Genomic DNA, 15,151 nt, shown 5'->3' on the forward strand with positions numbered 1-15,151 from the left:
CCACGAGATTCCCACTTTCTTTTTCACCTTTTGGTCAAATTACTAGAATGAATTGAAAACAGACAAAAGAAATCGTATTGTAAATGTACATAATAAACATACAACTCAACGTAGCGCATACGTCTACCAGACTCAAGTACTTCACCAAGTTTTAAGATTCAATAACTACTAATCAGTTGATACCTCTCTCTCTCTTATCCCCCTTAATAGCCGTAGTAGCGCGGTTCGTCAAAGACGTGGTAGCGGTGGCCACGCACACCTTCACCGCGGAATAGTGCGGGGAAGCGCCAGCCGACAGGTACCTCGGACTCATCGACACGGCGATTGCGCACTTCCTCCTCGACATCAAATAGGTACTGCGCGCGCTGGGCGTCAGCGGCCTTGTCAGGGACGACAAACTTGGCGACCTGCAGCTCGGTGTCGGTAATGGTGCTGCGGCTGATGCGGGCGTAGCCGACGCGTTGCAGGCCCTTGAATAGAATGTACTCGCACCAGCGGTCCCAGTCGGTGGGATCGACGTCGTGCATACCCGATTTGTCCGAAACGTAGGTATTATAGTTGCCCTCGAGCGGCTTGGTCACCAGGTAGCTCAGCAGGAAGCTGGGACGGTCGGTGCTTCCCATGAGCTTGGCCAGGTACTCGGACTGCAGGCGACGGTCCTCGGGGTCTTCCTCCTGGCCCGAATGGAAGACAAAGACGTCGACCAGGGTGCCGTGAACATCGAGGGTGGCGTGGATGGCGGGGGCCAGCTCGCCGACGGGGCTAGGTAGTAGGTGGTGGGTCGAGTTGACAATGGGGAACTTGGACAGTAGAGCAGCGCCCCAAGTGTGCTTGTTGGGACCCGGACCGTAGTCGACATACATGCCCAGGTCCTCAGCGAGGTACTGCGTGGTGTCGCGGTTGCCCATGATGATGCGCTGTAGGTCGCTCTCCAACAAACCCACAACATCTAGCTCGGCCTCCTTGATGAGATCACGCATGCGGCGCTCGGAGCTCCACATGTCGTTGTCCAAGCTAAAGTGGATGGTCCAGATACCGGCCGTGATGACACGGTCGTCGGCATGGTAGCCCTTGTAGTCGTTGCTGGGGAAGCGCATGAACGCGGCACACAGGAACAGGATATTGAGAACGCCAGCGACACCAAAATAGTGCTTGCGGTGGCGGGCAGGTAGGGCGTTGCTGGCGACGCGCTTGGCGTACTTGGCGGGGCGTTGGATAGAGCGGGCAGTGTTGAGGTTGAAGATACCGCAGCCGATTAGCAGCATGGTGACAGTCATGATCCAGTCGGTATGTTCACGGACAAGGGGACCACCAGGTACGAAGGCATAGGCGACAACCCACACATGGAAGAGAACCATGAAGTTGTAGACAAGGAAGCCCAGGCCAAAGGTCAGGGCCGGGCTCTTTTTAGACGAGGCCGAGATCAACGGTACAGACAGGGCCATGAGATACGTGGCCAAGACAAGGGCTCCATAGTAGCCGAACCAGTTGCTGTAGAGGGTGAGCACAGCGGCGCCGACCGATGCGACGCCGAAGGCGGACCAGGACGACGCAAGACCTGGCACAACCACACCAAAAACAATGCCGCCAGTCATGGCAAAGATGGTGTAGTAGGCGTGGATGTTGGAGAGGGGGCCCCGGACCGGGTAGCCCTCCCAGACCCACAGAATCATGGTGCTGGTGTCGGACAACAGAGAGTGCAAAGCGAATAAGAGACCGCCGAAGCTCAGGGCGAATAGGGCCGAGGACGGACCAGTTGTCCGGTCCGTAATGTCGCCGCCAGCAGCAGCCGGACGTCTGCGGGTAAAGCGCAGAGCAGCAAGGATGGCCAGGACGAGACCAGTGCCGTTCCAGCCGCCGTTCTCGGCGTGCATGATCGGCCAGATGGGGTTGTTGGTATGCCAAGCGAACTTGGCGATGCTGGACATGAGAAGACCGATGACGAAGGCAAGAACGCGGGACTCGACACGGGAGTCATGGCTGGCGTCGGCGTAGAAGGTGGCGGCCCAGCCAAGGCACTGCAGGGAGACACCGAAGCCGATGGTGAAGAGGCGGTAGACGGGGTCGTGGACCATATAGGCAGTGAGGCCAGCAAGCGACAGCAGGTGAACGAAGCGCAAGTTGCGGACGACGAGGGTGCGGAAGGGACGGATGGCAAGCAGGAAAGGCGAGATGGTGGACATGACAAAGGCCTCGTAGCCTGAGATGCCCATGTGCCACAGCGGGAAGTACCAGACGGTCAGACCCAGGCTGGTCAGGACGGACCAGAAGGCGAAGCCGTGGTAGACATCGGCGGCAGCATCTAGAGCCTCACTAAGGGTGAAGGATGTGGAGAAAACGCCGGCGGTGGCCTTTTCCTTTTCACGGTCAAGCGGGGGAGCACTGCAGGAGAAGAGAAGATTTAGAAAGGTGGACCTGGGAGGTGGCGGCAGCGGATGGGGACGGCAGGGAACGAGGGGCAAGGAGGGCAAAGTCGATAGGACGACGGGCCAAAAGACGGTCAACAAGAGAGCGGGCAGGAGACGAGCATTAGAGACTGAGGGGATTTGGTAGGGAGTGGTGGTGAATGTTGCGTTGTACTTTTCGCGTTTGACAATCCTTGGCTCTGTTCCTCTGCCCCCCGCCCCTCGTGTCCCCCTTCGTGCCCGTGATGATTTGTTTCTGCACCCCCTGGCCTACTTGGGAAGCCATTGCACGTACCCCTTGCTGATCCCCTTGGTATCTTTGACGACGAGCTCAAAGGTGTCGAAATCGAGAGCGGTAACGGCATCGAAAGCAACATCGAAGAGGACGAGGGACCACTCGAAGAAGGCGTAGATCGTGTAAGCTAGCAGCAAAGAAGGAGCGTCAGCGCGAGCGTTGATAAAGCGAATATTAGTATCTTGGAGGGTAGGAGGCTTACCACCCGGAACGCGGTGCACCTTGTGCTGGATGAAAAAGTAGACGAGCGGAACAATGGTGCCAAAGAAAGCGCCGGCGACATATTTGCGGTACTTGATGGCGGTGGCGTTGTTGGGGCTCAGAGCCAGGCAGCCAAACATCCAGGGGATGGTGGCCACGAGATACGAAATCATAAAGATGTCGTGCCAGTCGTGGTTGTCTGTCGAGGTGACGTAGGTCCAGCCGCCGCAGGTGAAGGTGCGGAAGACACCAAAGTATGCAACGGTCTTGGGCAGGGTGCGGCCGGGCTTGGCGGTCAGCAGGTACCAGAGGCCGACGAGGGCGAAGCGCGGGCCGGAGGTGAGGGCGATGAAGAGCATGAAGAAGGAGCGCTCGGGGAAGCGATCGCCGATGGTGGCGGAGACGGAGGGGAACCATTCTTCGGGGTAGCCGAACCATTCGTTCTGGACGATCTTTGTGTAGTGGAGGGAAACGCCGACGAAAAGAGCACTAAGGAAGGCGGCTGGCTGTGTTAGTCGAGGGAAAAGCATAACGAGGCATCACGAGATCGGGACGAGGTCGGTCACTCTTTCTTACCATATGCAGCGCCGGTGTGCAGCCAGCTCACCCATTGGCCATTAAAGGAGAGAAGCACGCCGGCGTCTTTGTCCTTGTACTTAGACGCCATGATGGGTAGGCGGGTGGAAAGGTGCGGTGGTGATGTTTGGTGATGTTTGGTGGCAAAGAGAGAAGAGGAGGACGATAAAATGGAGAGGAGAGTACGAACCAAAAAGAGGCCGCTGTGAGCTCCTGACGCGACCAACCCCAGCTGCGCAGGCGCGTTGGAGCTGGAAGCCTCGGCCCCCTGAAAAGGGGCTCCCCATGGTTCCCGCGTGTCTAATTTTTATTATGTAAGATGACGACGGCTTCTGATTGGCCTACAAAGCGTGTGTTTAAAACAGCCTTATGTAATCATTTGGACCCCTTTTTATTTTTCAGACACCACTTCGTATCGTCAACATTATTGTCATCAGCCATGGCCTCCGACCCCCCTCCCGACCCTTCACCCTCCCTCCCGAAGCCGTGTGACGAGTCACGAATAGCTCTCCTTTTGTCGGTCAATGTCTGGGCAGCTTCGCATGGCTGTGCGTTTGTTACCGGACGTTCAACAAAACAAAAATAAACAGGAGAGTGGTGACGTACGTTTGTGATCGATCTGGCAACCAACCAGACAGTACGAAGACCCCACCGACCCCCCCGTCGTTGCCTGCGCCGGCTGGCCCTAGGATACATCTTCACGCGGCACCGAAGTACCGCGCTCAGCTGAGTTGGACGAGTCCTCCCCCCATTCATTGTCATTGCTGGCATGGCGGTGAGGCTCGGTCGACTGAGTGGCCGGGGAAGTCTAGTGACGTTATCGTTGAATGAGGTCTTCAAGATACTAAACTACAATTGTTCCTAACGACCAGGTCACCAGAGTCTGAGCCCACGGCGTCTGTGCCATCTTTTCAAGCGTTTCTATTGGATAACGATCACGCTTAATGGTAAACATGGCTTAGTATCATATTAGGTGGCAGCTGGCGGGCGACTTCTGAAGCGGGTCAGGCCCTCCCCTGGCCACTTTTGGTGGACAAAACCATTATTTCCCTCTCTTCCTCAAGAGCCACTTTCAGCGCGGTGTGAGGTTGGGATGAGTAAGGTTCGGCAACTGCCAGCCATTATACATGTCTCTGTCTCTCACTCAGCAAATCAATTATGTTACGTGTTTGTATAATTAGCGCATAGATTGGGGATGCTGAAAAGATGCAAGGCAGATGCGCAGATTTGGTTCTTCGTTCTGCGTCCTTAATTCTTCCTTTCCTTCCAACTTATGTTTTCTCGTCTGCGCGAAGTTCAAATCTCACGACGACGCCAATCATCAGATTCTGCCCCCCTTGTTAATCAACACCATGTCCGATACCAGCGAATTCACAATAGCCGGTGATACCTGCTCCTCCTCATCGTCAGCCTCGGCTCTGGGTCCCGGCAGCAACCAGAACAGCAACAAAATCATGGGGAGAACCTGTAAAGTCATACAAGACACAGTGTATCTGATGCGGGACCTTATCTTGGAACTGTACAACGAAAGCATCCGCCATGGCACGATCATCATCCACCCTAGCGATAAGCCTTCTTGTGACGGCCACTCTGAAGACGATGGCTCAAACAAGATTGACTTATTCGACAAGAAAAAGAAATACTTTGCTCACACTATGGTGGACGACCTCATTCAGGTCTTAAAGTCGTTTGGTGACGTTGTTGCCGTCCTTCCCGAAGAGGGTCATGCCGAGACGGCCGAGTCCTTGGCTAGGGTCTTGGTTGAGTTGAGCCTTGCACTAGCGGACGCTTGCATTGGCCTCCATAATAACCACGATGGTCTTGAATTGAGTACCCGCAAGACGATACAAGAGACTCTACTCGATGTTGTTTACTGCAAGTGTATATCACAGATTCGTGAAAATGCACACCGTTCAGAGTACCCGGCACAAGGGCAAGCTCTGGTAAAGCACACCAGGGATCAGCTTTCTACTCTCGTTCACTCTGTTTGTGAATGCTTTGCTCACCTGTCACCGGCAGACATACAACTTATAGCCAGTATCCTTGAAAGGCTCCTTCCAACGTATGCCTACGCGTTGACTGACATATTTGGGAATGTGGCGGTTGTGTCCAATAAATACATAACCTACGCCGACTCAGTCCTGGACGAGTTAGACAGTGAAACGCCAGGCACCGATGAGAACAGCAGCGAAAATACTACCGTGAATAAAGGCAACGGTAAAGACGACAGGCAAAACACAAATTGGAACTGGCCGTGGCAAATCTGGAAGATGCGCGAGTGGTGCGCATCATTCTGGCCTTAGGTTACGAAGGATCATTCGTGAAAAACATCTACAAAGGCATGGCACAAAACGAAAACCTTACAAATAGACTGGTCTTGGTTTCCTTGCCAAAAAACAAGTACTTATCCAGGACACCACGAAAAGGTGCCAGTCTGTCGTCCTGGGCGCAGGAAAAAAAAAAAAAAAAAAAAAAAAAGGGTACTGTGCTATGATTGTGCTGTGCTTGTGCTGTGGGCATGGGCTAGACATAAATAGCAAACACAAAAGAAATCAAATACCACTCACCATTATTGTTGGTCCGGGGACTTTCGTGATCGGGTGTTGTGGTGACGGCCGGGCGCCGTGGACTGCGTCCCCCCCGACCTCCCAGTCGACGTCACCTGCGCCGGCTGGCTCTGGGATGCATCTTCACTCTGCACCGAAGTACCGAGCTCAGCAAGGTTGGACGAGTCCTCCCTTCCTTCATTGCTGGCCTGGCGGTGAGGCTCGGTCGACTGAGTGGGTGGCCAGGGAGGTCTGGTGACGAAGGCGCTGGATGTAGTCAGGGAAATTGTCGAACACAAACTTAGACGCTACACCCAGCGCCCAGCTCACCAGAATCGTAGTCCACGACGTCCCGGCCATCTTCACCTGGGCGTCGGAAATCTTGTTCAGGGCGTCGGCCATTGATTAGAGGGTTTTGGGCAATGCTTCATTGCACGCGGATTGGCTGCCGACCTCAATGACTGCGGGCACAGTGCTTGTGACAAAAGCGGAGTTCATGATGATGATGGTATAATAAAAAGCTGTGAAAAGGATAATATATGAGAAATAAAAAGTGACGTAGACTGTAAGAATGGGGAAGGGACGAAACGTTGCATATTTGTAAATGAGCAGGACGTGCAGATCAACCCGGCAGATGAGCTGGCAATCAGCAAAGCAAAATTTCAGCACAGTGACTTTTTTCTTCGTCTTCTTTTTTTCTTTGGTCTCCTTTTTCAAATGGAGCTTTGTGACTGGACAGAAATTGTGCTCTGTTGGGATAATTTGCAGTATCAGTTGGAAAGAGGAAGGAGCGATGAGGGTCGAAGTAGAAGCAGATATCTTGTCTGCTTCAGGTTCCAGGTCTGAGCTGTGATTCCCGGCGGACCAGTTAAGTTGAGAACATGAAAAAAATTGGGCTTACTAGACATTCAAAGTGACCAACTTTTGATATGCAACACATCTACAGTCCCCACGTATTATACAGGGGTGCAGATTTTACGAGCATCTGACAAACTTTGCACCAGGTACTTGGAGGATCGCGTGAGGACGCCGGACGAGTTATTGCCCAAAACGGAAGGGACGCGTGAAAGTTCTGTTGAGCGCGCAGGGCCTGTTGTGACAAGTACCCACGAGAAACTCCTGTGTCTTTTTTTTTTTTTGCTTTTGTAGCGCCTCCCAAAGCCGTGACTCGGAGTAGCCAAAGAAAGGGTGACGAGACCAATGCCCATCATTGTCATGTACGCCTGCTCCCCCCTGTCGCTCTAGGCGACGTATTTGGAAATGCCATCGAAGGAGACGTTGTCGTTGACATTCTAAAAACCGGAGACGTGCTGGACTCGCAGATGTTTTATGTCACCCAGGACGGTATCGCCTGGGCCACTGTAAGGATACTCATTTGGCGACACGATTGCCTTCAAAGATGCCAGTGGATCGTAGGAACTACCGTGAACGTTGTGTAGCCGGTGTCGGTCAACGGGTCAATGCCGGGGCTTCCTGTGAGACAGTAACCGCCCGTTCCGTGGTGAAGCGCGTTGTGCAATGACCTAGATGAGGGTAGTTAGTATTGCCATCAAGTGAGCATCATTTTACGTCCAGGCAAGTACCCGGCAAACTTGTCGGTTATCTAATGGACATGTTCATCCCTCGAGCTATCATGTCCTTTGACAGCGGGACGTTGTCTCAATAAGACAACGGCGGGATATGGTGCACAAGTTATGCTGTGTCACAGCGTGGATAGCGACAGGGGAATTTTTCTGTGGCGGTCTCATTATGTCGAGGTGTCGCTAAGTCAAATGTCGTGATTTCGCTCGCACACAGCGCTTGTATCCAATAACGTCGCGGAGCACCTCTGGAACCACCTGAATTACAGCGAGTGCTACTGCGACCGCTGGCTCTCAACGCAGTCTCGCCGACACAACATGTAGGCCACACTTCGTAAATCACGTAGGCCCCCGCCCTCCCTACTGTGCTACTGTGGGAGGTTCTCAATTCTCAAAAGGATACCTGGCGGTTAGAACCATCATCTGAACAGACAAATAAACATGAAATGTGGACCGTTGGAAAAAAAAAGCTTCCAGCACAATATGCTTTGAGCGGTGATATGAAGACCGTGTGTATATCGTGAAATCTTGCTCAGTCGCTACTAAAAGTCTGCTCCTTTCGGCGGTCTGGCCGTCCGACGGAAAAGTGGTCGCCTTTCCCCCTGCTTTACTCCTGGTGGTGGCCGTCTACGGCTGTTGGAACCTGCAGGCCACGACATGGCAGGCCAGTCTTCGTCATGGATGGCCGGCAATACCAAATGTTTCCTCCAGCACAATCATAGAAAACCTCTCTCGCTAAGCTCCTCGAAGCGCTCATCTCCCCGCACACAGAGAACACTTCTACGACGCCGCCGAATTTTGCGACAGTTGGTTCACAGCCACTTGCCTTGAACGTCTCCGAGACTATGCCATGCAATACTGGGAGTCTGCGGACGGCGCAATGACGCAGCCACGGGTAACGTGCAATGAAAAGAAGCATATTCCATAATGGATATGGCGGAATAGATCTTTATTATTATTATTTTTTTTAAAAAAAAACTCTCCAAAAGAATCGATATTAGTCATTTTGCGTTCTTTTAAAAAGAATTTTCTGGAACAGAAATGAACAGAACGTTGAAAAACAAGTTCAAGGAGACGTAAATCACCTTTTTTTACATTGCTGTACCAGCTCTCGTGTATTAAGATGCACCCGAATTAAAACATAATACCTGTACCTCAAATGGTGACTTCTGTTATCCTGCGTGACTTCTGTTATCTTGTCCAGCCTTGACAAACGAAATCCGTGTTGTAATCAAACAATTTGACGCAGGTTTTTCAGAAACAAAACAAATGTTATACCGAAAAAACAGCCTCTGGGGCAGAAACAAACATGCTCCCCCAACACACGAGCATATCGCAGACCACGTCGCGTGCATGAACCCCTCGTCCCCCTTCTCTCCATTCTGACCAAATCACTCGCCAATTTTTGCCTTCTTCACCCAGAGCTCGCCAATCGGGTCGCCCGCCTCGGCAATGCACTCCCAGTCGCCCATGCCGTAGTGCGCGGGCGCCACGCGGCATCCCCGTCCACCGCCGCCGACAATCAGATTGCCCGGGCGGTAACTGGGATCCTGCTTCATGCGGCGGACCACACTGCCGTGCACATAGACGTTGTCAGGGATATCGCGGACCTCGCCGCAGGGCAAAGGCCACCTGATGGGTTTCCAGGAGCCGTCGGCCTGCAGATCCATGCGCCGGAAGGGCATGTACTCCATGATTTTCCAAGACGTGACGGTGACCTTGTTGAGGCCCCCGCCGTACTGCAAAGAGTCGTGGATGGGGGCGTTATGAGCCTTGTGCATCATATCATGGAACTGCTGGCGGGGGGAGGTGGAAAGATGGTCCTTGTCAGGTTTCCCGTCATTGTGTGCGGCACGACCAGTAGCAGAAAGGACCAGCTTTCCCTCACTGCCGGCTGTGGTGGGCTGACTGCCGCTGGCCATGGTTTCGTCCTGGCTGTTGATGCGCACAGTGGGCGGAGGAGCAACGACAATGACGGGCTCGACGACATCAGGCGCCACGGATATTTCGGGCACGTGCGCTTGATGGAGAGCGGCCGACGGGCTGAGGAGGGTGTGGAGGTTGTGTGCGGCCGCCTCCACGTCGTCCCTCAAGTTGGGCGCCCACTGGTTCTCGAGCACGTCTGAACAGCCCATGGCCACAACCTTTTCGGCATCAAAGTTGAGACCGGCCCGCATGGCCTCACGGACCATCCAGGTCAGCGGCACGTGGCTCGCGCTCTTGGTGCCGGGCGTCATCTCCCAGCCGCCGCCAATGTCGGCATGGTCGCCCGAGAACCAGACTTCTGACAGGTCCTGCGGCACGTCGTCGTCGTCGTCGTCATTGTTTTGCACGTTGCTGTACTCGGAGACCAAGTCGGCGTTGTCGACGTCAGCAGCGCCACCACCATCCGACCCACCAGCACCATGGCAGCCACTGCCACGCGACTCGCACGACACAGACCGGCTGTGGGGACGATACGGCGCGGGGTTCTCGGGGTCATCGCTGCCGTCGCCGGACTCGGCCACATCCGACAGCCGCGTGGTCTGGCGGCCGCGCTTCTTTACGTCGTCGTCGTCATCGACGTCGTTGTCATGGTCATGGCCATTGACACGATCGTGATCTTGACTGACTCGACTGTCACCTCCATCTCTACGGATCGCCGACGATACGGCCGCCTGCAAGCTTACACGCCGCGCGCGGTACTTCTCGTGCACGTCGTGCAGTACCTGGCGCGGGTCGCGATGCTGCTTCTTGGCCGAGTGGCCAGAGCCCTGGTAGACCAGATCCTGCCGGAACTTGGCGCGGCGCTCGTCGATGCTGACGGCGTGCCGGACGACCTTGGCCGAGCTGCGCGCCGTGTACGGAAACTTGCTGCGCTCCATCCAGGCCGTCTCGAAGCGCGGCACGCTGTTGACCGTGTCGAACAAACCCAGAAACTGGATGCGGCGGACGGGGCGCGAAAACGTTTCCCGGAAGCCCTTCATAAAGGCGTACATTTCCTTCTTCTTGTCTGCACCGCCGTTCTTGCCACTGCCACTGCGCCGGCACTGCCACTGACTAAACGACTTCCAGGCGAAGTGCACCATCTCCTCGTTGCCGTGCGTCAGCAGACCTACGTAGTCCAGCATCTCGGCCAGGAAGCGCGCAATGTAGGCACCACGCGAAAAGCCAAACAAGTAGATTTCGTCGCCCGGGTTGTAGAACCGCATCAGAAAGCGGTAGCCACCGACGACGTGTTGGTCAAAGGACGAGCCGACCGCGATGTCCTTGGCCTTCATGTACCACGACCGGATGCGGGCCCGGGTGGACGTGTTTGACAGGCCGCTGGACACGACATATGTGCCAATGCCAGCTGTGAGGGAGGCAGTGGCCGTCAGTGGGTGTGAATTGGAGAAAAAGAGAATGAGAGCAGTGGCCAGTGGTTGTGGAACTCACGCTGATAATAATGGTACTGGTCATCGGCCGTCCGGTCGAGCATGCGGAATATCTTGAGAATATTGCTGTCCGAGTCGTCCCCACGAAACTTATTGCCCGTGCCGTCAAAGCACAGCACCAGCTTGCGTGGACGGCGGTCGGCGGGTGGTGCCATCTCGTCGTGGTGGATGTGGTGATGTGGATGTCGGTGGTGTTGGTGATGGTCGTGATGATGCCCTGGTGGAGGCTGAAATGGGTTTCGCAGGTGAAATGTCGAGTCGGCACCAGTATTCAAAGTGTGCTGTTGCAGATTGGCTTGGTTGAGAATCTGAAGCTGCAACGGGATTTGATGTGCATCACCGTCTTCGGGCACTAGGTGAAGCGAGTCCATCTTCGGCGAGTCGATGGGGGGGAGTGTGATTCTGAAATAGGGAAAGCGAGCGGGAGGCGTTCTGCAGGGGATAGCTTCGAAGCTGTCCTACAACGTATTACAACGCCTGGTGGATGGAGCAGAGGAAGGACTGGACAGTGGCAGGTACGTGCCCGCCGCACATGGTACGAAGTGGTACTGAGCCTGTCCGGGTGAAATCGAGGACGATCCCCGGTGACGCAGTGATCGAAGGACCAGAGGGCTGCAGATGTGTGGGATGGATGTCTCTGATTCGATGGCCCTTGGCGGTCGTCGTATGGCTTGTCGAGGGATGCATACAGCTTGTGCACGGCGGACGATCACAGACTGTTTGGGACGAGCAGAAAGTGGACGACACAAGACACGGGATGAGGATGAACGCTGCTCGTGGAGCTGCAGTGTCTCAGCGCACGCAAACAAGGAACGGCGGTGGAGATGGGAGCACGGGAGAAGGGAGGGAAAGAGGGAAAGATAGGCAAGAGGTCGAGCGGAGACGACAATGGATTGCAGGGTAAAGACTGCAAAGAGGCGGATAATGAGATCAAAATAAATAAATAAACATGAAATAAAACACGAGACGGAGTGAGACCTGCAGGGTGGTTGAAGGTGGGCAGAAAGAAGGAAAACCGGAAAACTGGTGTCATGGATAGACAGAAATAAAAGACAACGAACTCAAAGCTGGCCGGCAACGAAATTTATGAAAAAGAAAAAAAGCTACGAGTAGACAGAAAAGGGAGAGTTACGGTGCTTAAAGTATAAGACGATGGCCGTCGACTAACATGAATATTACAGCTTTAAAAGGGGAAGCTAAAGTCAATAGTGTCGATGGGGAACGGAGCGAAGCGGTCGCTTAACACTGCTGACGGTTTTCACCTATTTTTCACGTGTCGGCAGGTCGGGGTCAGGGGTGCTCACTGTCCACGATGCATGCTGCCGTCAAAGATGACGATGACGGGCCTGAACGGAGACGGCGGCATCTACTCGTCCAGATCCAATGAAAGAAACATCATGCCTGCAGATCAATCTGGCTCGTGGGTGGCTTTTCGCAGCCTGATTCGCCTTTCGTCTCTAGGTATGTCGGAAATGGGAAGGGATAGGGAGAACGAAAAGGATGAATTTAAATAAACAAGAACAGAAATAACTCCACAATCGAAAGGAGGATAATGTAGGAAGACTATTGTTGTCCCGGTGCAACATGGCTGAATCGGGACACAAGTTGTGAATAAAAATAGGCGTGAAAACAGATAGTGCATAACAGTGACACTGTAGCCAGTAAATTTGCGGAATAGGTGACCGACAGAAGGGCACAATATGGACTAGGCTGTAGTACTACCGGGGCGACGGTTATGGAATGTCTATTGACTCGTTGGGGTGAATATTGGCTACGGGAAGTCGTCGTTAATATTGGGAACGCGGCTCAAACGCTACGAAATGGGGCCTGAGCGGGAGGTAACGGTTCTGGTAGGGCTGGGGAAAAGTAAACGAACTGCTTGCACGGCGCTATGTGGTAAAAATGATGATGCGGCGATCGTCGAGCATTGGTGGAGTAACAAGCAGCTTGAAAACAAGAGAAGAGGGATTGGCAAAGTTGAAAATCACGATGAAATCAAGACATGTTTCCATAGGGTGTGGGCGCTTAGCTCTGTAAATGAACGGTGAACATAAAATAGCACACGAGTAAAGACACGACAGTCAATGGAAATGCCAGAAAATTTGAACGATGTGCAATATGCATGCAATATGCAGTGGCCACACTTCAGCTCCGTCCCGCGGCCCAATTTTGGCCTAGCATGCTGCACGGCAGTGGACCCATGTCTCAGAAGGGAAAGCCAGAGCAAGACATGCAGAGGGTTTAAAGGGCCGACCGGGCGCTGCCAGCCTGGCCCAAAAATGCAATCCCTGGACCCAGCACTCGGGATGCCCTTGCTGGTTTACATCTGACGTCGCACTCTGGGTTACGACGTGTTTGTCGGGCCCAAATGGTGGGAATTGGGTGGTAACATTTGGTTTGTTAGAGTTTGCTTACCTCTCTTCGTTTGTTCTGTGCACGCGTTTGGCAAAAAAGATATTATGATATGCCTGCTATTAGCGCAGTGCACACCATGCGCATGCTCGTGTGCCTGATTGTCCAATCCGCAGTTGACACTATTGCATGGCAGACTTTTTTTTTAAATAACAGACAGCAAAGCTGAAACTAAAAGTGGGCTTCACAGCTTCGACGAATCGACAGTGCCGCGGCATTGCAGATGTGATTGATGCACGACGTATGACCAGGAGCCAGCTTCATACATTTTTTTTTCCACATCTACCGCCAGGAGAGTTATCATCGTCATTCACACCACTTTTGCGGGTAGCAAAGGCGATTTCTTCTTCTAGCTTCTCTGCTGTGGTGTCGCCTTGACTTGTCGTATTTGTCCTGTCTTGGTGGGGACCGGAGTCCAACCCGACTTGATTTGCTGGGCTTTCATATTCTTGCAATAACATCCATCCCGAGACATTAAGACGCTCCTCTGACAGCCTGTCACAACCCGTCACAACCCGCCACAACCCGCCACATCCCGTCTCATCCCGTCACGACTCCGTCACGACCCTATCACGACCCATCGGGGTCCTTCTTCGCGGCTGCGGCTTGGCTTCTATTATGGCTCACACCATTTCGTTTTTACATCGTAATACTCCAGGTCAAAGTAAAAGGTAGCCCCGTAAATCTCGTAATGTGTTATTTTTCTTTTTCTGCCAGCACATCCGCATCAAACCTCACAACCGCCATGAACAGCCTAGAAATCGGAAAGGAAGCGGGCCGTTGTCTCGTTCTTAACCGGGGTATCCCTGTCCATGACTGCCGGGGGATGCCCTATTCCGAGTAGGCAATTGATCGTCCAAAAGAGAAGAAAACAGAGGCGTATCGACCTACATCAAACCTGCACCGGCTTGCATCAACAACTAAAATCATTCACAAATAATCTACGTTGAAAAGAAATTCGACCTACTTCCAAGCTTACCTGTTTCTCAGTTTGATTCGAAAATTTTCACGTACTTGTTTTGCACAACATGTCTTGCAGATAATGTCTTGCCTTGATTTGTGTCCTGCATCGTGCATTGCATTGTCTCGCTCTTGTTCACGACGTCGTCCACAGCCTATTCGGCTTGGCTGTCTTGCATCCTCTCAACCAGGACAGGCGTTCTCCGCCAGTTGTCTCGCGGAAACTTGCGATTGATCGACTTGTGGTTTACCTTTTCTGAAGCGCCAAAGGGGCACGAGGGAGGGTGGCCGGAAACATGGCCAAAGATACAGAAAAATCAAACAAAGAGAGTAAGTTAGACGGTCGAACTGAACGGGCCGCTCCACACTGCTATTACGTCCGTCGTAAATCATAATCACATCTGTCCAAAACTCCAGAACTCCGCAACTGGAGCGTCCACAAACGCACATTCATTTCGAAATATGTTACCGACCCAAACGTTACCCCCAGCCCCCAGACAGCCACACAGGGTCTTGGGTCCACGCCTTTTGCCCTTTCCTTATTGTCCGTTCTTGTCTTCTTCCTCTGTAGCCCGTAGTGTCCCATTGTAGCGTTAGGGGTGTGAAAAACATAGATAATAATAAAATGACGTTCTCAAAAGAAAAATAACAAAAACAAAAATTTAAAATGAAAAGAAACTGGTACATGTTCCCGGCTTCGTCGGGACCACTGTGAACGATGTCCACTTGTCCAGCCCAGCTATTGACCCAGCACTGACAT

General features: G+C 53.2%; 3 protein-coding genes across 3 annotated transcripts; all 3 read right to left on the reverse strand.

Moving 5' to 3' along the window:
- Positions 1-203: 203 nt before the first annotated feature.
- On the reverse strand, positions 204-3,568 carry SPBR_05551 (uncharacterized protein; the record flags this gene model as incomplete). The annotated part of the gene is made up of 4 exons (XM_040763814.1): positions 204-2,382; positions 2,701-2,827; positions 2,903-3,403; positions 3,478-3,568. 4 exons carry the CDS (start codon positions 3,566-3,568, stop codon positions 204-206), a joined length of 2,898 nt encoding a protein of 965 aa, XP_040621827.1.
- A 2,478-nt stretch (positions 3,569-6,046) lies between these two features.
- Positions 6,047-6,425, reverse strand: SPBR_06270 (uncharacterized protein; the record flags this gene model as incomplete). Its single annotated transcript, XM_040764532.1, has 2 exons — positions 6,047-6,275; positions 6,325-6,425. The coding sequence occupies 2 exons, from the start codon at positions 6,423-6,425 to the stop codon at positions 6,047-6,049; spliced, it is 330 nt and encodes a 109-aa protein (XP_040621828.1).
- A 2,569-nt stretch (positions 6,426-8,994) lies between these two features.
- SPBR_05656 (uncharacterized protein) lies at positions 8,995-11,390 on the reverse strand (the record flags this gene model as incomplete). The annotated part of the gene is made up of 2 exons (XM_040763919.1): positions 8,995-10,937; positions 11,021-11,390. 2 exons carry the CDS (start codon positions 11,388-11,390, stop codon positions 8,995-8,997), a joined length of 2,313 nt encoding a protein of 770 aa, XP_040621829.1.
- Between the last annotated feature and the right edge of the window lie 3,761 nt (positions 11,391-15,151).

This window comes from Sporothrix brasiliensis, assembly GCF_000820605.1.
Source record: "Sporothrix brasiliensis 5110 chromosome Unknown Cont15, whole genome shotgun sequence".
NCBI lineage: Eukaryota > Fungi > Ascomycota > Sordariomycetes > Ophiostomatales > Ophiostomataceae > Sporothrix > Sporothrix brasiliensis.